Source organism: Poecilia reticulata, linkage group LG3, assembly GCF_000633615.1.
Source record: "Poecilia reticulata strain Guanapo linkage group LG3, Guppy_female_1.0+MT, whole genome shotgun sequence".
Taxonomy (NCBI): Eukaryota; Metazoa; Chordata; class Actinopteri; order Cyprinodontiformes; family Poeciliidae; genus Poecilia; species Poecilia reticulata.
In genome coordinates this window covers 13,237,309-13,258,290 of record NC_024333.1, presented here as the reverse complement: position 1 = coordinate 13,258,290, position 20,982 = coordinate 13,237,309, and the positions used below count along the sequence as shown (strand labels likewise).

The window sequence follows — 20,982 nt, the reverse complement described above, 5'->3', positions numbered from 1 at the left end:
CACCAAACCTCTGCTTAAAGCTGCAGCATCTAACTTAAAAAAATTAATTAAAACTTTCACTGTCCTAACATGAGACAGATAATCTCTGAAAAAAATAATCAATCTCCCTGTTCTGCATAATTACTCCGCTCAGTCAGAAAGTTTTTGTCTAAATTAAGGTGAATTCATGGTTCCTTTTTCCACATAATGTAACCGGTAGTGCTTTTGATTAAAAAAATAATAATTATGTGATCGGATCCGTGATCGGTATCGGTGATCGGCCAACATGGGTGATCAGAATCAGAATCAGCAGGAAAAAACCTGATCGGCACATCTCTAGAACAAACCAAAGCAAAATGTTCAGAAATGAAGATATGCGTAATATTGTGAAATGACATGTAAAAAATAAAGGCATGGAAAGTCAATGCAGCAGCTGAAGTTTATCAGTCATTAGAAAGTCATTCTGCCCCTTGGCACAGTGCACATGAATTTCAACTAGTTCAATCAAAACTGATGACATGTGAAGGGGTGTGTTATTATCAAGGTGTCACACAAGGAACATCTCATGATGGGTTAAAGCAAAGAACCTTTGCAAACATATTGTTGCAAAACAATCTGATAGCATTAGTTACAAAAGGATTTCTAAATGTTCGCGTTAGAAGTGGAAGGAACATGATTTGACCATAACCCGGCCTAATTTTTGGATGACTACTTTTTACTTTCCTTGAGTAGTATTGCTTTATGTTCCTATTAATCCCACCTCTTCTCGTGTGTTTTAAAGCATTTTTTTTCTATACAAGACAAGCCAGGTTATCTGCAAATGCTGTTTTGGTATGCTGTACTCACTCTAGAGACCAATTGTTAATAAATGTAACCTTGCCATTTTTAATGTAAAAAATTATAAAGTCTTGTATTCTTTTTCTATTAAATTTTCACACACAAAACATATCAGAAGGTCATTATAGTATGAGATGAATATAATGCAGAAGCTTCACTGCCTTAAATTGTGTGTGTGTGCGTGTGTGTGCGTGCGTGCGTGTGTGTGCGTGTACCTGTCTTCAGTTCTTGCGTCCTTTCAGGCAGTGAATCAAATCGACGGGTTCCAACACTCATCAGCTTCTCCACTTTCTCTGCTGCCATCTCTAAAGGACTGGGAAGCTTCTCACACACCATTGCTGGAGTCTTTGTTAAAGCAAACTGAAATCAAAATGTTCACCCAACTTTGGAAATGCTCCAGTGAGGCAGACTAACATAAACAGGCAACAGTCGAGGTAGGATCAGAGATCAAAAGAGGAGGATACAGAGGACAGCCTTGGAAACTGGTAACCACTGGTTACAGATAGCAAAGAGGAGGACTTTTGGGTCAGAGTGACGCAGGTCCCTTGTCATCACCTTTATCCCAAGAGAGGTCATGACCTTTTCCACTTTCTGCTTGTCTCTGCTCACACAAACACAACAGACATTTTCACATAATACCATCCAGGAGCTTTAGAGGCAAAAAGGTTCAGCTGTCCTGTTTGACTTCTATTTCAGGAAAACAGGTAGATTAAAAATGGCAATCTGTTCCAAAGTATATGCCCCTTACTTGGATGAATTGAACCTCCGACAAAGTGTTGGGGTTCATCATTTAGAATGACTGCTTTTACATATGGAAGAGAGCTTATTCCACTTCCAAAACTCAGTATTGGAAACTCAGTCTAAAAAAATGTAAAAGATGAGTAATTTCCTGCGGCCAACCTCATGAATAGCTGAATACTACAGTGATTGATGGTATAATTACAACTTGTTCGCAATATATGATAAAATATGATAAAAAAATATCATGCTTAATAATTAAATCAAAAATTAATGTCTCAAGCTTTTTCCAAACAATAGATGTGAAAATCCATTTGCACTGCTTTTCACAATTGCAATATGTGTCCAACACTTTTGTGTCAAGAAGAATACATAGATAAAATGATAGAAAACATTTTCCGTCAAATATTTGCAAGAAAAACGTAAATAAATAAATAAATAAATAAATAAATAAATAAATAAATAAATAAATAATCACAAATACCCTTCGGCAATGGCAATTTTGAGCAGCAGGACAATCTAATATTTCCAGCACATCATCATGTTATGGCATAGTACTGTTATGTCTTGATGCTCTTGGGTCTAAAGCCCAGGAAAGGTGCCGCAGATTACAGTATTTTGTCTGCTGCATTTTCCACTAATTGTGCAGGTTCGTATGAAACACATTCATTTTGTTTCATACGAACAATGTATGCACTAAGTTGTACAAAAGCAACTTAGTGCTCCTCAGACCCTGGGGCTTTATCATCAACTTCTCTGTGGTTACCCGCAAATAACTTCATAGACCTAGTATGCAAGTTCCACAGCTTGAGGCAAAGTGACTGAAAAGTCCTGCCCCTTTAGTTCTCAGCCGCACACATGGAACAACCAAGAGATTCAGAGTTTGGGGACAAAGGCCGCGAGAAGCTCAGAATTCAGTTAAAAGCTGACAAAGATAATCAAGAGCCTTGCCATTTTAATCTCAATACGCAAGTACAAGAACTTTAAAGCCAGATGCATGACTCATTCAAAATATTTCTTTCTCATTTCCTTTGCCTGAATGTTGACTGATAAGACAAAAATGCCTCTGTGTATGTGGTACTGCCGTGAGCATCACTCTCTTCACCATTATGACCTCATTTGTCTGTTGGAAGTTTGCTCTACCCGAGTTACACTTCTGCGAAGGGGGGAGCGATTATGTCCACCGTGGACATGTCTCTGGCCTCATGCTTTCTAAAACAGACCTGACCTCACTGTATTTTCCTACAGTGAGGAAAATAAGTATTTGAACAGCCTGCAACGTTTCTTGTTCTCCCACTTAGAAATCATGGAGGGGTCTGAAATGTTCATCTTAGGTGCATGTCATACTCTAAAATAATCTGGAAATCACAATGTATGATTTTTAATATAATCTATTTGTTTGTTACTTCTGCAAATAAGTATTTGAACACCTGTGAAAATCAATGTTAATATTGAGTACAGCAGCCTTCGTTTGCAGTTACAGAGGCCAATTGTTTCCTGTAGTTTTTCACCAGGTTTGCACTGCAGCAGGAATTTTGGCCCATTCCTCCACACAGATCTCTAGATCAGCCAGGTTTCTGAGCTGTCGCTGAGAAACACAGAGTTTGAGCTCCTCCAAAGATTTTCTATGGGGTTTAGGTCTGGAGACAGACTAGGCCACTCCAGAACCTTGATATGCTTCTTATGGAGCCACTCCTTGGTTATCCTGGCTGTGTGCTTCAGGTCATGTTGGAAGATCTAGCCACGACCCTTCTTCAATGCTCTAAATGAGGGAAAGAGGTTGTTCCCCAAAATCTTGCAATAAATGGTCCTGGTCATCCACTCCTTAATACAGTGCAGTTGATCTATTCCATGTGCAGAAAAACACCCCCAAAGATTATGTTTTTGGAATGGTACTCATCATTCTTCGTCCTCCAAACATGGTGAGTGGAATTAAGACTAACAAGTTCTATTTTGGTCTCATCTGACCACATAACTTCATCCCATGACTCCTCTCTAGATCATAAAAATAGTCACAGGCAAACTTAAGACGGGCTTTGACGTGTTCTGATGTAAGCAGGGCAATCTTCCATGACATGCATGATTTTAAACCATGATGTCTTAAAAACAGTGGAGCCAGCTCTCTTCAAATCATTGACCAGCTCCTCCCGTGTAATTTTGGGCTGATTCCTCACTTTTCTTAGGTTCATTGATATGTTTGTTTATCTTCTTCCATTTTCTAAAAATTGCTCCAACAGTTGATCTTTTTTTGATCTGCTTGGCAATGGGGTATATGCCACGGACTTCCGTTTAGCACTTCCGCAATTTTTTGCCACATAGAATGTTTCCGGTGCACAGGCAACAGTATGCTAACAGGCAACAGTATGCTAACAGTGGCTCCTCAGTCCTGCAGGACTATTAATGATGCTTATAGAATTATTCAGACGTCCTGAAACGCTCCAACAACAACAAAGGATTTATGCTGGATGTGTCAAAACTTCACAATAACTTCGAAAGTAAGTTAATAAATCATTTGTATTCATTATAATGCCTCATATGTCTGACATAGCTAACAGGGACAAGCTTACAAAGGTGCTATGTAAACGTTAAATTTTTTGATTATCTGTGCAGTGTGTATATATAGATAGGTATAGATATATATCTATATAGATATATATAGATCTGTCTGTATTGTGCCCAAGCTATCAGTCGAAGCTGAAGTTAGCTTCCGAATGTAGCATCTAATTCGGAAAACAGCTAAAGGGCGATTACACTTAATTTTTCACTATCTTGAGCTTTTTTAATGTGTTGTACTTTAAAACCAACACCTAGACATTTCAAACCTAACTAGATTATTCTGTACTAACAGCAGAATAAATAAAACATTTGTGAAACCTTATAATTGATTTGTGAAATTTGTAAAATGTCAATAATGGATTCCAGAACACATTAGTTCTGAATCATCAAATTGGCATTGTTATTTTAACTTTCCGTTTTCTTTCTTTCTTTTTTCTTTATTATAGTTGGAGTTGGACAGAAGGTCAGTTTGGTGGCTTCCTGGAGGGAGAGATCGGCTGAGCTAATGTTGCCAACAACTTTTCTCCTGCTATTAACTTTGTTGCTTTTCTTTATATAGAAAGTATTTCTATCAGTTGCTCTGTTTCCATTTTGCTCTATTCTTTTTTTTACCTTAATGCTTACCTGGTCAGGTGAGGTGGAAATGTACATCCTCTTGATTACTGACAAATGTCAGAACCACATGGACTGAGCTGGTTACATCAGATCTGAATCTTTATTTCTCATTAAAATGACTTATTGTAATTTTAAGACATGGTTATAAAATTTCATCTTTATTCTGCTGTAACAATGACTGCATTCTTGCAATTAAAATTTCTTGTATCCTGACCGTAATGCTCCCTTATACAACTCACAGAACAGATGATTGAAATAAAGGCACTTTGTGAAAATATTTTCTGTGATTTTATTATAGAAATTGAGGACGAGAGGAATCGATTAAAATCAAATCTGGTATGAAAAAAAATCTTGTAAGTCATATCATCCAGCCTTATTCAGTATATTAAATTATATGACTAACTACATATTGCTTAATATTCACATTTCTTTGTTGGTATAACCTAAATGTGTTGCATTTTAACATCTAACTTGAATTCCTGATCTACATGCATTTGCATGTAGATCAATAAAATTTAATCTCATTTGTAATATTCTACATTTTACAAACCTTTTTTCCCCATTTCTCAGTGTTTACGTTATATCAATTGATATCAATTGATATCAATTGATATAACGTAAACACTGAGAAATGGGGAAAAAAGTTTTGTAAAATGTAGAATATTACAAATGAGATTAAATTTTATTGTAGGTACAAACAGGATAGCAAAATGAACAGTGAATATATAATATACTTCCTAGCAGCTAATCAGACATCAGACTTGTTTTGCCTTTACTGGTGATGAAAACTCGTCACTCTGGAGGAGAGGAAGTCCGGCTCAGCCCCGTCCAGGATGACTGCAGGGTCAGAGTAGCCAACAAAGTCTGCAGGTATATTTTTGCATATCTGGTGCTCCGGTTTCAAGATCATAGTTTAACCAAGTAAATAAAAAGTTAGTCCACGTTGTGATGATCCGGCAGACCGTGGACTGATGGACGCCGTCACCTGGYCCAGGTGTTTRGATCCARTGGAAAGGTAATCAGCACAACGATCATGGCTGAGAAACGCATCAGGAGGTGTTACGATGCAAACCTGAAAAATTAAAAACAAACAAAAAACTAATAAGCACCTATATTTAGCTGCACAATGTAATCAAAACTAATAAATCCTCAGCTCTTTTTGAGAGTTTTGCTTGAAAATAAATTGACAATATCTCAGGAAATTAAATGTTTAAGTGAAATAGTTCTGGTATCACAAAGAAACTGCAAAACATGTTTCAGAGGTGCAACAACACTGAAGTTACTGAGTAAGAGTGAACTTAAATACTACTTAGAAAATGCATGTTAAAATCTGAATACTCTTGAAAGTGCAGCTGAAATTAATTTAAACTACTAGCAGGCAAAGCACCGTGTTCGCCTAATATCTGCACCAACAGTAATGCAAAAATGATGCATATAAGAGGCATTAGTTTAGAAAAGTGGAGGCAAACCTAAATTTACCATTTTAAAAACAAAAAGCAGCAGGAGGATGTAACTTCATAACCTCATTTTCTAAGCAGAATTTCAGAGGGAAAAAAGAGAAATTACGTTGTTTAACGCAAGAACAGATTATAGCAGACAAGTGGAAAAATTCACTCTAACGTGGATTATAATTATGAAACAGCAAAGGTAGATGTCATATTTTTTGATTCGGGAAATACGTAATTTCTACCATTTGTATCACTTGTTCTGTGGGGTTTTTTATGTGGACCGGTGCCACTTAAACGGCTGTAAAGCGAAGGTTTTGGACCTTAATCTGACCAACTACTTGTGTGGTTTGGATCGGGCTGAAGTGTTGCTGCTCTCGGCTGTTCTTAAATTACCTGCTCGGTGTCGGAGTGGTTTGTCGCTCCGACTGCATGTTAAATATATTTTATATAATTGTCATATAAACAAAAACTAAGGAGTTGCCTAAAAATAATTTCATACTCCGTATAACACAAACATCAACACACACGTATCGACTCACCTTGTGCCGCATCGCTGCCTCTGTTCTCAGCCTGTTCCCGTTGCAGTGGATTTCCTCCGGCATTATTTTCCTCCAACAAATTATTCCACTGAACGAAGCTCATACAGCTCCCTTTTAACCTCCGTCTTCCCATTTCTGACACTGGATCTTCAACATCCTCAAGCTTTGAGATAGCAGACAGCTACAAACCGGGTGTTAGCTGTAGTGGCTAAGTTTTGGCTACAGTCCGATGTCGCCTTGATATCAGCAGGAAAATGAAAAAACTAAGCACTGGATGGTACTGGCTAATTACTGGACACAACGACACACCACAAAACTCGATTGTTGTACCAGTAGCTCGCAGATATTTTAAGTTTTGTGTCTTGTTCATGGTACAGATCTTGCAGCTTTGGGTTAAAACAATAGGAGCAAGCAGGACCCGGAACCAATCTATGTGGCATAAATTCAAACGGAAATACGTCACCACCTCTCGTGGCGTATACTGTAACCCATTGCACTGTAACCCTTTCCAGCCTTGTGGAGCTCTACAATTTAGTCTCTGGTGACTTTCAACAGCTCTTTGGTCTTAGCCATGTTAGTACTCAAGAGTCTTACTGATTGTGTGAGGGGAACAGGAGTCTTTATTCAGTTACAACCACAAATAGTTGCTTCTAATTTAGAATAATAAGTGGAGTGGGGGTGGACTTTTTAGCGGAGGACTAACAGGTCTTTGAGGGCCAGAATTTTGCTGATTGGCAGATGTTCAATTATTATTTGCAGCAGTAACACACAAATAAATTATTTAAAAAATCATACATTGAAATTTTATGATTTCTTTTAGATTATGTCTCTCACAGTGGACATGCACCAAAGATGAGAATTTCAGACCCCTCCATGATTTCCAAGAGGGAGAACTTGAAAAGTCACAGGCTGTTCAAATACCAATTTTCCTCACTGTATTTCTTTGGATAAAATTCCTATGGTGTTGTTGCTAACAGCTGGAATCTGGCATTTAACTCACCTTCTAATGACGACTGCATCATACAAACTCCAAATGTTATCCAGCACAAGTTGCACAAACAGCGGCTTCTTTCCTTTGGTCTGCACAGAAACAGGAGAGCAAGTCTGACTGGAGGAAAGATTGTAGAGCTTCACTGAGGATCTAGGACAACAATGACTTATCTATATAAGTTGGAATTTAGTTGGAATTTTCTAATGCTCATTATCCAGGTATGTTCTGACTCATTTTCAAACCATGTTGACAGTAAAAAGCATTAATAGTGTAACAAGAACATGAAAAAATACGGAAAAATTTACATTACCTGAGCGCCTTTCATGATTCTCTGAATTTTTGTGTTGAGATAGAAGTCTCCCCACAAGGTTTTCAGCAGCACCTCGGTCCTGATCCCCATCCTCTGACTGTATATGTGGGCAAAATGCTGAATGCTGCAAAACACAAACACTACACATCATCAGGATTACTGATATCTGATCAACATGTTGCCTTATTTCATTAAGAGAAAGAATACATTGAAAAAGGTTTGACCATTAAACTAGAACAAGATTTTCATATAGAACCTTCCAGCAGCATTTTAGATTTTTTACATTTTCTTTAACATGCCAAACATTAAGAGTTCCTCAGAACAACAGAGTCCTAATTTCGGATCAGGATCCAAGATTAGGATCTGATGAAACTGTGGCCTGTTGGTCATCAACAGCAACTTTACATGTTTCCTTAATTTTCATAAATACTCATCAAATGCAGACCGTTATGTTACCGTCATTTTTCTAACAAGTTTTATCATTACATTGTGTAACAACTGTCCTTGAGGACATTCATTAACTAGATGTTACCCAAATAGAAATTGATCAGGGTTTCCACTGGGGGAAAACCTGGCAGGCCACAAGACTTTACTTGCTCCCCCTTCCAATAACATAATTATTTAGTCATATTTTAAAATTTACTGTCAGCTTTAAACATTTTTTTTAAGTTAAAACAAAATGGCTGGATGTCTGCCCTACCACCGGGCTGAGCCAGTTTTCTGGGTGAGACCCTGAATAAGTTTGACTGTCCTGCTTTACGTGATCTACGGAGACTATATACAAGGAGAACTCTGCCTCCCACTTCCAGCTGTGAAGAAGTGTTGGATAAATACTTGTGCTATATGTGATTTCATGAGAATAAAGGATTTTGGTGAAACATTAGGCTGCAATAAAATCTACATTTATTTGCAGGCTCTTTTCAAAATTTTAATCAGCGTACCCAGGACATTGAGGGAAACAATATGAACTGAATACTGTTTTTATGCCTCAGAATGAGCTGACCTGAAACCCCAGCCATCTATGGCGCTGGCAAACACCACATTTCCTTGGTCAGGAGAAAAGTAGAGGTGAGAGTCGTCAGCATCCTCCAGTCCAGCACTCCAGTCATAAACCTGATCTCCACTTGGGTCCTCGTCCCTGTTCACCTCCTCCTTCAGCTTCTCTGCTCGCTCTTCCAGCACTTTAGATGTGAACAGAGTCCCTGTGACAGCATTGACCTAGAGAACAAGATGATAATACATAGTCTTCATCCAAAGAATGAACCAGGCTGGTCTTAAAGAGTTTAGTTTCTGACCTGCTCCAGGATCTTCTGCAGGTGCGTGTGTGCTTCCAGAGCTGTGAGCTTCAGCTCCATAATGAGCCTGTCCATCTTATTAATGACCAGAACAGGCCTGATGTTCTCTAGCCAGGCCTGTCGGAGGACAACCTGGGTCTAAACACAACACATGCTGAATAACTGAAGCATTCCCTTCACTCAGGAATGTTTAGTGCATGAAGAGTGTGAACAGGTTTACCTGTGGACACACACCCTCAACAGCATCTACAACCACAATGGCTCCATCACACAGCCGCACCGCTGTGGAAACCTCAGAGGAGAAGTCGACATGACCAGGAGAGTCGATCAGATTTAGAAGGTACTCCTGGTTGCCTGGGCACACACGGGACAAAAAACCCATTTAGAGACTTTAAATATTGTTCATGTTCATCAGCAGCTGAGGGAAAATGATTAAACATGACACATTGGTGGCTGCTTGCCACAAATGTGTGGTGAACATTTATTCTTCATTTTATTCTAAAAGAATGTCAGAATGTTGTCAAGGCTAGATTTTGAAAACACAGCCATGAAACAGTCTTTATTTGGTATGTGAAATTAAAACCTTTCAGCTGTTTTTGTTTGGTCATTGAAGTAAAAAGTTCTGGATCTTTTTATCATCTCCATTAAAGTTTCTCAAAATTCTTTAAAGTATGACCAACACACACTCACTGGCCACTTTATTAGCTACACCTTCCTAGTAGCGGGCTGGACCCCCTTTTGCTTTCAGAACTGCCTTAACCCTTGACTGAACAAGGTACTAGAAACATTCCTCAAAGAGTCTGATCCATATTGACATGATGGCATCAAGCAGTTGCTACAGATTTGTTGACTTGATCCATGATGCAAATCTCCCGTTCCACCACATCCACCACAACGAATCTGGAATAGCTGATTAGCATCTCAAAACCTTATATAAAACCTGAACTTTGACCCAGGATCCTAGAAAAATGGAAAAGAGGCTTCATGGAAGCAGAGGCAGAGGAGGAAGTTCAGACAATCATGATGATCAAAGAACAAATCCCTGACTTCAACATTTCTTGGACTGGCTGCTACTGGACATCTTTCTTGTACACAGCATCAAATCTACAATGACACTTTGAAGATACTTGGATGCTATGAGTTATAGCACTGGTTAACTTCCCTTAGGGAAAGTAAAGGATCTGATTTTTGAACTGAATTTAATTCCAGTCAGTATTTAGTATCCACTCCTCTAGCTGCCGTCCCAGCAAGCCTCAGTCAGGCTCATCTGGACAGGCGCTGCACTTTTCCTCCATTCTTTCTGCTAAACTGCTCTAGCTCTGTTAGCTTGGGGGAGGGGAAGATCTCCTGCAAACAGGTGTGGACTTTGACTGGGTCACTCCACATCCTCCACCTTGTTGTCTTCAGCCATCTGTGTGCAGTTTTAGCTGGATACTTTGGGTCATCGTCTCTGAATCTTTAGTTCTCGGGCAGATAGAAACAAAATGTCCTTCAGGATTCCGCTGCTTTCACCTCCTACCTTTAAAAGTCTTCCAGGACCTGCTGCTGAGAGGCATCCACACAGCATGATGCTGCCACCACCATGTTTCATAATGGGGATACTGTGTTTTAGGTGATGTGCATTGTTTGGTCCTTTTGGCAATCAGGCAAGATGCCACACAGATCTTTCTTCCTCTTGACCATGCAGTCTCTTTCCTCATGCCTTTTGGTAAGCTCTAGTTGAGTCCAGATCTCAGTTTTCTTCAACAGGTTTTCTCATTGCCTCTCTCCCATAAAGCTTTAACTGGTGAAGAACCAGAGCAACACTGCAGAGTCTCTCCATTTCAGCTGTGGAAGCTTGTAACTCCTTCAGTGTTGTCATGGTGACCTGGTGTCTCCTCTGACTAGTCTCCTTATTCATGGTCATTCAGGTTGTGATGGACAGTAATGCATTACTGTAATCCAAGTACTTTTTTCAAGTAACAAGTATAGAATTGCAATTGCAAAAACAAGTAATTAGATTACCGTTACTTCCGTGCAAGCAAATTGTGGGGGCGGGGGAAGAGAGACAGAGACTGCGGCGGCAGCGTGTCGGTTGGTCTGTGTTACCCAGAAAGCAGTTGGGCACAATGTGGCAACACCAACACCGTGAGTGAAACAATGACTGGGGCAGCCTACTACAGTGGGGAGAACAAGTATTTGGTACACTGTTGATTTTTCAGGTTTTCCCACTTGCAAAGCATGTAGAAGACTGTAATTTTTATCATAGATTCTCTTCAACTGTGAGTGATGGAATCTAAAACAAAAATCCAGAAAAATACAATGTATGATTTTTAAATAATTAATTTTCATTTTATTGTGTGAAATAAGTATTTGATCATCTATCAACCAGTAAGAATTTTGGCTCTCACAGACATGTTAGTTCTTCTTTAAGAAGCCCTCCTGTTCTCCACTCATTACATGTATTAACTGCACCTGTTTGAACTCGTTACCTGTATCAAAGACACCTGTCCACACACTCAATCAATCAATCAGACTCAAGCATCTCCACAATGCCCAAGACCAGAGAGCTGTGTAAGGACATCAGGGATAAAATTGTAGACCTGCACAAGGCTGGGATGGGCTACAGGACAATAGGCAACAACAGTTGGTGCAATTATTAGAAAATGGAAGGAATACAAAATAACGGAAACTCTCCCTCGGTCTGGGGCGCCATGCAAGATCTCACCTCGTGGAGCATCATTGATCTTGAGGAAGGTGAGGAATGAGCCCAGAACTACACGGCAGGACCTGGTCAATGACCTGAATAGAGCTGGGACCACAGTCTCAAAGAAAACYATCAGTAACTCTCTACGTCGTCAAGGATTAAAATCCTGCAGTGCACGCAAGGTGCCCTTCCTCAAGCCAACGCATGTCAAAGCCCGTCTGATGTTTGCAAATGACCATCTGAATGATCCAGAGGAGGAATGGGAGAAGGTCATGTGGTCTGATGAGACAAAAATAGAACTTTTTGGTTTAAACTCCACTCGTCATGTTTGGAGGAAGAAGAATGATGAGTACAACCCCAAGAACACCATCCCAACCGTGAAGCATGGCGGTGGAAACATCATTCTTTGGGGATGCTTTTCTGCAAAGGGTACAGGACGACTGCACCATATTGTGGGAAGGATGGATGGGGCCATGTATCGTGAGATTTTGGCCAACAACCTCCTTCCCTCAGTAAGAGCACTGAAGATGGGTCGTGGCCGGGTCTTCCAGCATGATAACAACCCAAAACACACAGCCAGGGCAACTAAAGAGTGGCTCCGTAGGAAACATCTGAAGGTCCTGGAGTGGCCTAGCCAGTCTCCAGACCTGAATCCAATAGAAAATCTTTGGAGGGAGCTTAAAGTCCGTGTGGCCCAGCGACAGCCCCGAAACCTGAAGGCTCTGGAGGAGATCTGTATGGAGGAGTGGGCCAAAATCCCTGCTGCAGTGTGTGCAAACCTGGTCAAGAACTACAGGAAACGTCTGATCTCTGTAATTGCAAACAAAGATTTCTGTACCAAATATTAATTTGTGGGTTCACTCTTTGAGGCTTCAGGCCCACCACGATTGGTTCCCTGCCCACATTTAGGTACCTCAAAGGGTATGCACTCTCACTCGAGATCAGGGACCACCTTGAGCAACAGGGACTATCTTTTATGGTTGGTGTATGGTGTATACGGTGTGCTCCAGGGCGCCACCTCTTGGTTTGTATGTGCTAGGGGGTGTGTAGAATATGACTAGCATATTCCAGTAGGTGCAGTTGCTTCATCTGAGCTGGGCCCAGATGGAGCTTGTGGTGTTCTGTTATGTTGGTTTCTTTTTTCTGGTGTATCAAATACTTATTTCACACAATAAAATGGACAGTACCTGTGCTGTAGTGCAGAGAGATAGCGCTGGACTTCATGGTGATTCCTCTAACCTGTTCATCCTCCCTGCTGTCCAGATATCTCAGCTGGAAAACCAGCACAAAAACCACAGAGCTCAGTGGCACAGAAAGCAGCAATTACTGATGTGATGGAGCAGGGTTCCTACTGCTCCAGCTTACCTTCCCAGCCAATCGACTTGATATGATCCCATTATTCGCCACCAGACAGTCAGCCAGAGTGGTTTTACCTGATAAGATAAACAAAGGATTTTATAGTTTTTCCAATTCAGTTTGTTAAACCAATGTAAGCTGTACAGGTACAGCAAAAAAATAAATTAGAATATCTGGAAAAAAATTCCAGATGATTGACTAATTTCAGAAAGTAAAGCTTGTATATACAATAAATATTTCAAGCCTTTATTTGATATCATTTTGAAAATGTGAATATTACGTAAGATCAATAAAACAATTTTTAAACAAAAATGTCAGCATTCCGAAAATATGCTAATTTATTTGAATTGAATGCTTGTTTGGGGCTCCCTTGATTGATTTACTGCATCAATGAAGCATGGTAAGGAGGCGATCTGCTCCATGTTATACTGATGTGTTCTGGCTGCTTTACTAACTGCCTCCAGTTCATCTGCCTTGTTGGGTCGGGTGTCTGATTTTCCTCTTGATAATGTTCCATAGATTCTGGAGTTTATATGTCAAGCTAGCTTGCCACTATGATCATTGAAGCAACATATGCTGCCTTTGGAAGAGTGGGTCTGTACCAAGTTCTGCTTGAAAATAAAATTAGCATCTCTATGGTCCTCTGACTGCCACCAGCAGGCAAGGCGGGTGAAGTTTCTTGCTCAACGGCTCAATGACAGAGCCAGGTGTAGTGGGGATTGAACCAGCAACCCACCAATTGCGGGGTGAAGTCCCACAATTGGAGTTTTTCCCGTGAACTCCAATAGCAGGAGTTCATTCCAGAACCAGTAGGGCACAACCAGCAGATAACATGGAGCCCAAACTATCACTGACTGGAAATTTCACTCTGGACTTCAAGCATCTTGAATGCTCTGAAAGAATTGTATATTTGTAGCAGTAACAAAAAACAAATGTCTGAATGAACCTCGATAAGCAGCAGCAGGAAACACTTAAAACATGTTGTGTAGTGGGCCCTGAGAAGAATATCTGGAGGACACCATTTTGATTTACAACTGTATGCTGATGACCCTGTCCTGCAGCGATCAATTCATCTCCTTTATAAATACTTCCAGAATTTTAAAAAACATGCGTTAAACATTAATTATGCATGTCTATATGCAGATTTTCTGTTGACAACACTTCTGTGTTGAAGCAAAGCTAACCTGTAAAAGCTCATACTGGTATCTAAAGTGAGAAACTGGGGTTTCCCAACAGAAATAGGTAAGCTTCCCACATTTTACAGGAAAAAATATCCTAATTTTGGTTTTCCCCTCTGATCTGAAATACTGTGAAATTATTTACAGCAGAGCAGCCAACTTAATTTTAAAACTACTGTAAGTCACATTGCTTTAAGATTCATCCATGGAGTTAAATGTACATACAGTTTTTCTAAAACACCCTCAGTTTATTTTGGATGTTTACATTAATTTGCTTTGCACACAGAAACCAAATTTTTTCACAAAAACCAAAAACTAAACTAAATACCAGAGTCAAAGTTATCAGACAGGCTGGTGCCAATAGTCAATTGTGATCCAGGATGCAATCATTTATTGGAGTTTGGAAAATGTCTCTGGCATCTCTGAGGAATGAGCTGAGGAATCCCAGCTCATTTTTCTTTGGTCAGTCTTTCAAGTTCCTCCAATTTTCTCACATAAACTCTGGTCTTTATATACCCTATGAATTGTCAATGGGATTCACGTAAGGACTTTGTTCGGGCCAGTTAATAATGTCCACTTTAGTTTTCTGTCTAAACTTAATTGTTTTGTTTTTTTGCATGACGCTTCCTCTAGTGACAGCTCAAACCCTTAATGATGACTTTAGGTAGTACAACCATTAGATTTATCTTGATTGATTGATGACAAGCTGTGAGCATTACAAAGTGAATGAATATGATTTCACAATGGTGGTTTTGTTAAATAAAAAGGTTAGTGCTTATCTCTGTTTATTCTGGTAGTTTTGAGAGAGAATTTTGTTGTCTGCATGCCTAAATTAAGCATGCAATGTAAGCACCCAAAAGAAAAGCCAGCATATTTTAAAAAGCTGTTTTGAAAAATCATTGATCTGTTTAATAGCACTTGAGAAATATTTTGGGGGCTAGTAAAAAAAAAAAACTACACATTTATGAAAGTATTTTACAAAATGTATTTATCAGGTCAGCTTTCCTTAATTATTAATGACCATCATAATCATTTTTAAATTATAGCTCTCTGCATATCCCAAACATGTCACAAGAAAGCCAACAAATTTGCACATTACATGCATTTTTTGAAGTCATTCTACTAAGTTGCACCTCCCTTGGATCATGAGTATATTTTTATTCTAATAATCTTTGTCATAATCTTGTACAGTATGTTATTATCACGAGTATTGTTGTTATTGTTAATCTTTTTTCAATGTATTTTGTGTCAACCTTCATTTCCTGATGCTGCTGTTACAGCAGAATTTCCCCTCTGTGGCAATTCTGCTGCTTCTGTTCTAAATTGAGATTACAGATCACCAGTTTTTTTTTTATTTAAACTCTCTATCCATGTTTTCCATGTTCTATTGTTGTTTTTGTTTCACTGTTGTATTAATTTCCACATTTTATTTATCATTAACAACTAAGGTTCCTCTTCAGAGGGTGCCTCAGGGATTTAATAGTAATAGAACAGAATAGAACTACATAGAAAGCTTCTCTTATAAATGAAAAATATCTCTAGCTTCTTAAAGTGTTTGTCATTAAATAAATGTTAGAAAATCAATTACTTAATTGTTAGTCAATCAGTATACTGCATCTATAGGTTAAATATTGGGATTTTTAATGTCACGTAATAATTTCATGGTTACTCCAAAACATTATTATAAATCTAACCTATTATTCTGTTCAGAGTGAAGCTCGGCCCATCTTCATGCCGTTTATGTGAACATTATATTCAATGAGATGGAGGATCGATGTCATTTATCCAAGTATTGTATGACAATCTACCAACATTCTCTTCAAAACCGCTGATACTGCTGTGGAAAACCAACTCCAATCTGTCAGCTCGAACCCCTGAGTGAAATGTAAAGTTAGGATCATTCGCAGTGGCAGCGCGGTCTAGAAAACAGGCTGTGAACTTACCGTGATCAACATGTGCCAGGATGCACAGATTTCTGATGTTAGCCGGGTTTTGCTGCAGGGTTTTGATCTTATCCAGGCCGATTACTCCCATCGCGATCGTCTGGATAAAGCACAACGGCTGTCACTGAGCAGCACAATGGGTCTAACAGATTGAGTCAGTTCTCTTTTGTGAATAGAACAGTTAACACCTAAAGTGTTACTGCTGCTCAGGCCCTGCTAGTGCAATGAATGACTGCAGAGGTGAAGAAGACTGGTGTGGAACTTGCTAACACTGGTTTAGCATATTGCAAACTCCTTATAGAAATAAATAACAGACCTAAATAATTTAAATTTGAAGTTCTCACGTAAGACGGTCGTCATCTCCTGGGGTACTAGGTTCGCTTAAACATAGTAAGAGTGACACTATAAAAACAGAAACTCACGGAAGAAGCATGCGGTGTTCGTGATCCACCGGAATTTAGATTAACTGGTGAAAATGTATGCCTGGAGTCGATGTTTCCATAGTGCTAAACGTCAAGGTGGTTAACGTAGTGCCTGATCAAAATACAGTGTAGATAAATAAAGCTGTTTCAATACGTTGTTGCCGAATTTATTAGTTCGTGCAAAACATATTGACCTATTTGTCAGATTTATTCAGTTTCAGGAATAATAAAAAAAACACAGAGTCAAGAACGAACAATCTGCCTGGAATGCATTGGCGAATACGATAAGTTATACCTCTCTGCAGCAAATAGAAAGTGGCGGGGACGGGCCACTGTCAGTCTCATACCTTATTTGGAAATGGGACCATTGCAATCCGGAAGTGAAGGGGGCGCTATTTCTTATACTTCCGTTTTTATTTTCTTTTGAAATCTGTGATATATCTTCATCATTAGGAAGGATTTTCACTTTAAGTATGTATTTGAATTTCTCTCTTTTATTTGTCCAGCGCAGCTCACAATTTTTAACAAATTCTGTAGCTTTCGGTGTACTTCTAAATCTGTTCCTTAGTCGCATCTTTTCCGGCCTGCTCCTGCCTCTAGTGGCGTGGCGGTGGTAGCACAACTAATCTAATTATATTACTAGATCAGAATACCACAACTTCTTGACTATTTACTATTAATTTCGGCATTATTGGCACTGTAAAAGATAAATTACCTTATAAAACACCATATTTTTTTCATTTTCTCTTTAGGATGCTGAGCTAATTAAATAAATCACATAAACAATACTTTTATACTTTATAAATTATATCTATATAGCTCAATCAATTCTAGAAGGAACAAAATAAATAAGGAGACATAAAAAACAACATGATCAACTATAATAAAAATACAATTTGCAATGTATATGTAAGAAATTGAATTGAGCAAAAGTCAGTAACAACTAATTAATTAGGTACACAGAAGAATAACAACTGTTGAGGAAAAATGACTATTTTTAGTGTTTAACAGTTTAAACCTTTTAGAACAAATTTCTTAATTTTGAACAGGTTTCTGTTAGTGATTTGAAACAAATACTATTGCTGGGTAAGTATTGAAATAGATCTGCAGGAGAGTTTCTGCTCAGAACCCTTGGGGGTCGTAAATTAACATATGCAGGAAGGTGGAGGACAGTATCACTTGAATTACTGTGAGAAAGGGAACTTTGGTCCAGGATGAGAAGTCTTCCAAAACTAACATCTGACATGGTGCAAAAAATTTAATATAACATAAAATGTTTTAAATCACTAACATTTAATTTGTAAGATACTTTTCTTAGTTATTAATAACATGTTTTGACTGAAAATTCTATTATCTTGTTTTAGAATTAATTTAGTCAATGATGAATGTATTTGAAATTGTATTATTTCTGACTATATTAGAATCAAATGAAAATGTTATGTTTAGTATTAGAAAATACTTAGGTTTATGGTGAATGAAAGTCTTAATTCTTATTTGTTTCTAATTCCTAATTAGAAACAGGAATTGTACTTCATTATTTTCTGTTTATTATCTATTGCTTTTGGTTTGATATCAGGACTAAACTTTGGAGATGCTGAGTGCAGAAGAACAAAATTGGGTTTTTGGAGAACTTTTCATTGAATTAAAATACAGTATTAAAGGTTTGTTCCTGGCAGAGCAGAAGAGAAACCAGAATTTCACAGCTACTTGTGAGGTTCCTTCATCTTTCTCTTTGCCCAGATGGCTGTAGAGCCGGATAGTGTTAAGAAAATAAATTTAAAATAAGTTAGTTTTAGAATTTATCATGACTTGATTGAAATACCTTAATTATAGTTTTAAAATTTATAACATATTCTCACCTATTGATTTTTATTTTACTTGTAGTTAAAGCAGATGGTTTGTCAAGATCTCTGATCTGCTCTTTGTCTGTCTGGAAACAATCAGTAGGAAGTTCTAGCTTTTCACACTGATCTGTGAAAGACATAAACCACCATGAATTCAGAGAGTCTGCTTCCACCTTATTTAACAAAAGATGTTTGATCTTGTGAACAAATTGCAGGGACTTTCTAAATTCAAAAAGAGCCAGAGATGCCTTCCAGTTGGTCAAGTAGAGAAACGCCTTTTTGAATACATTAAAGAGGAAAACACGCCTACAGGTATAAAAGTTTGTGCACAAGGGAAACAATTCAGAAAAAGCTGATTTATTTGACTTCTGCACCAGCTCTTTCTCCAAGGACGTCCTTGTTATGTCTCTTCTTCTTGTCTCAGGTAACAATGTTTGTATCTGTGTTTTCTCCAGTTTCCTGTTCTATCTTGTACTTTCTTCTGATTGGATTAAATTCCGTAATTCTGTGACGTCAACACGCATTGTTGTGTTTTTGTCCCCACACATGGCCAAGCGACAGAATCCGGGATCAACAGGAAGAATCAGAGCCAGATTTTTTTGCTAAATTTAATTGTATAAAAATTCTTCCTTAACACAACCCAGGTGGTTAAAACCAGGGTTGTTTATCAGATATAAGCAAAAATTCACATTTTTGTTTTTATGGTGCTATGTATATTATTCTGAGAGACTTTTTATTGGTAGACTCTTATACATAGGAAAAAATAAGATGAACATGTCTATCATGTCTATCATGTCTAACATGTCCGTGTCTATCAACGTGGAAATTTTCCTTCGACTGTAAAACGATAAATCATATTCATAGAATATCATTAACAATTTGTGAATAGAGCAAAACACGCAGCACGCTATATGTAAATGTTATCATTTAGTTCCCTTAAGATTAATTATTGCACTGTATATAAATTACTTCTAATAGATGTAGTTCCCAGAGGAACACAGTAACACCTTCATGAGCTCAGAGGTTCAAACTGATGCTGGATGCTCTCTGCTAAAATATTCCTGCCATCTTCTATATTCTTTCAACAAACAGTTGAGACTGAGTTGTTTTTGGTTTCACCACTTTTTACCTGCTGTTATACCTCCCATTCAAAGTATTCTTAAGAGATTGTCTGTTAGTCTGCTCATGTCAGCAAACCAGCCGAGGAGATGAAAAGTTAAAACTTTAGTTAAAATGTTGTTTTAACTTGAGTTGAGTTAAAAGTCAAGTTAGAATGTTAAAACTTAACATTTTAACTCAACAATCTCTACCTAACTAGAGGTCGTACACAACCTCTAGTTGGATAACCCAAAAATCACTAGGTCTTCATAAAAGATAGGGTCTCTGAGAACAGTTCTTAAAGATACAGCCAGTGTTTTCACCAAAGTTGAGCTGACTTTCCAGGAATAACCCAAGGAATTTAAAATTTGCCACAGTTTTAACAGGTTGGCCATTAAGTGAAACTGGAATCACTTTCAGGTCTTGTTAATGTGTTTTAATTAGCTGTACTTCCTTAAGAAAAAGATAAAATATGGTGTTTTATAAGATAATTTATCTTTTACGGTGCCAGTAATGCCAAAATTAATAGTAAATAGTAAAGATGTTGTATTCTGATTTAGTAATGTGTAATTAGATTAGTTGTGTTACCACCGCCACGCCACTAGAGGCAGTAACAGGCCCGAAAAGATGCGATTAAGGACCAGATTTAGAAGTACACCGAAAATTACAGAATTTGTTCAAAACTGTGAGCTGCGCTGAAGTAATTAAGAGAGAGAAGTTCAAAAACATACTGAGAGTGAAAATCCTTCCTAAAGGTGAAGATATATCCGATTTTAAAAGAAAATAAAAACGGGAGACCACAAAAAATATAGGAAATAGCACCCCCTTCACTTCCGGAGTGTAATGGTCCCATTTCCAAATAAGATAAGATAAGATATTCCTTTATTAATCCCACAGTGGGGAAATTTACATTGTTACAGCAGTATAAAGGACAGAGCAGAACCAATCTAAAAATTTATATATATATACACAGTGAAATTAAGTAAGCATAGAAATACTGAAGCCCCCTTGAGCACAAAAGAACTGAGAAGGGGTGAGACTGTTATAAATTTTTCTTTCCATCCATCCATCCATCCATCCATCCATCCATCCATCCATCCATCCATCCATCCATCCATTTTCTTCTGCTTATCCGGGGTCGGGTCGC

General features: G+C 38.3%; 1 protein-coding gene across 3 annotated transcripts in view; it reads right to left on the bottom strand.

Annotated features, from left to right (window-relative positions):
* The window catches only part of efl1 (elongation factor like GTPase 1), a 42,003-nt gene extending 24,826 nt beyond the window's left edge, over positions 1–17,177 (bottom strand). Inside the window, exons 1-11 of one of the 3 annotated variants that reach the window (XM_008405092.2) lie at positions 16,894–17,177; positions 16,472–16,571; positions 13,360–13,427; positions 13,182–13,266; positions 9,529–9,662; positions 9,309–9,446; positions 9,017–9,231; positions 8,014–8,137; positions 7,713–7,792; positions 1,281–1,417; positions 1,032–1,154 (exon numbers count right to left, since the gene is read on the bottom strand). In XM_008405092.2, the coding sequence (XP_008403314.1) occupies positions 1,032–1,154; positions 1,281–1,417; positions 7,713–7,792; positions 8,014–8,137; positions 9,017–9,231; positions 9,309–9,446; positions 9,529–9,662; positions 13,182–13,266; positions 13,360–13,427; positions 16,472–16,562 (1,195 nt within the window). In that variant the 5' untranslated portion in view covers positions 16,563–16,571; positions 16,894–17,177. The other 2 variants (XM_008405089.2, XM_008405091.2) reach the window with 2 other exon arrangements.
* Positions 17,178–20,982: the final 3,805 nt, after the last annotated feature.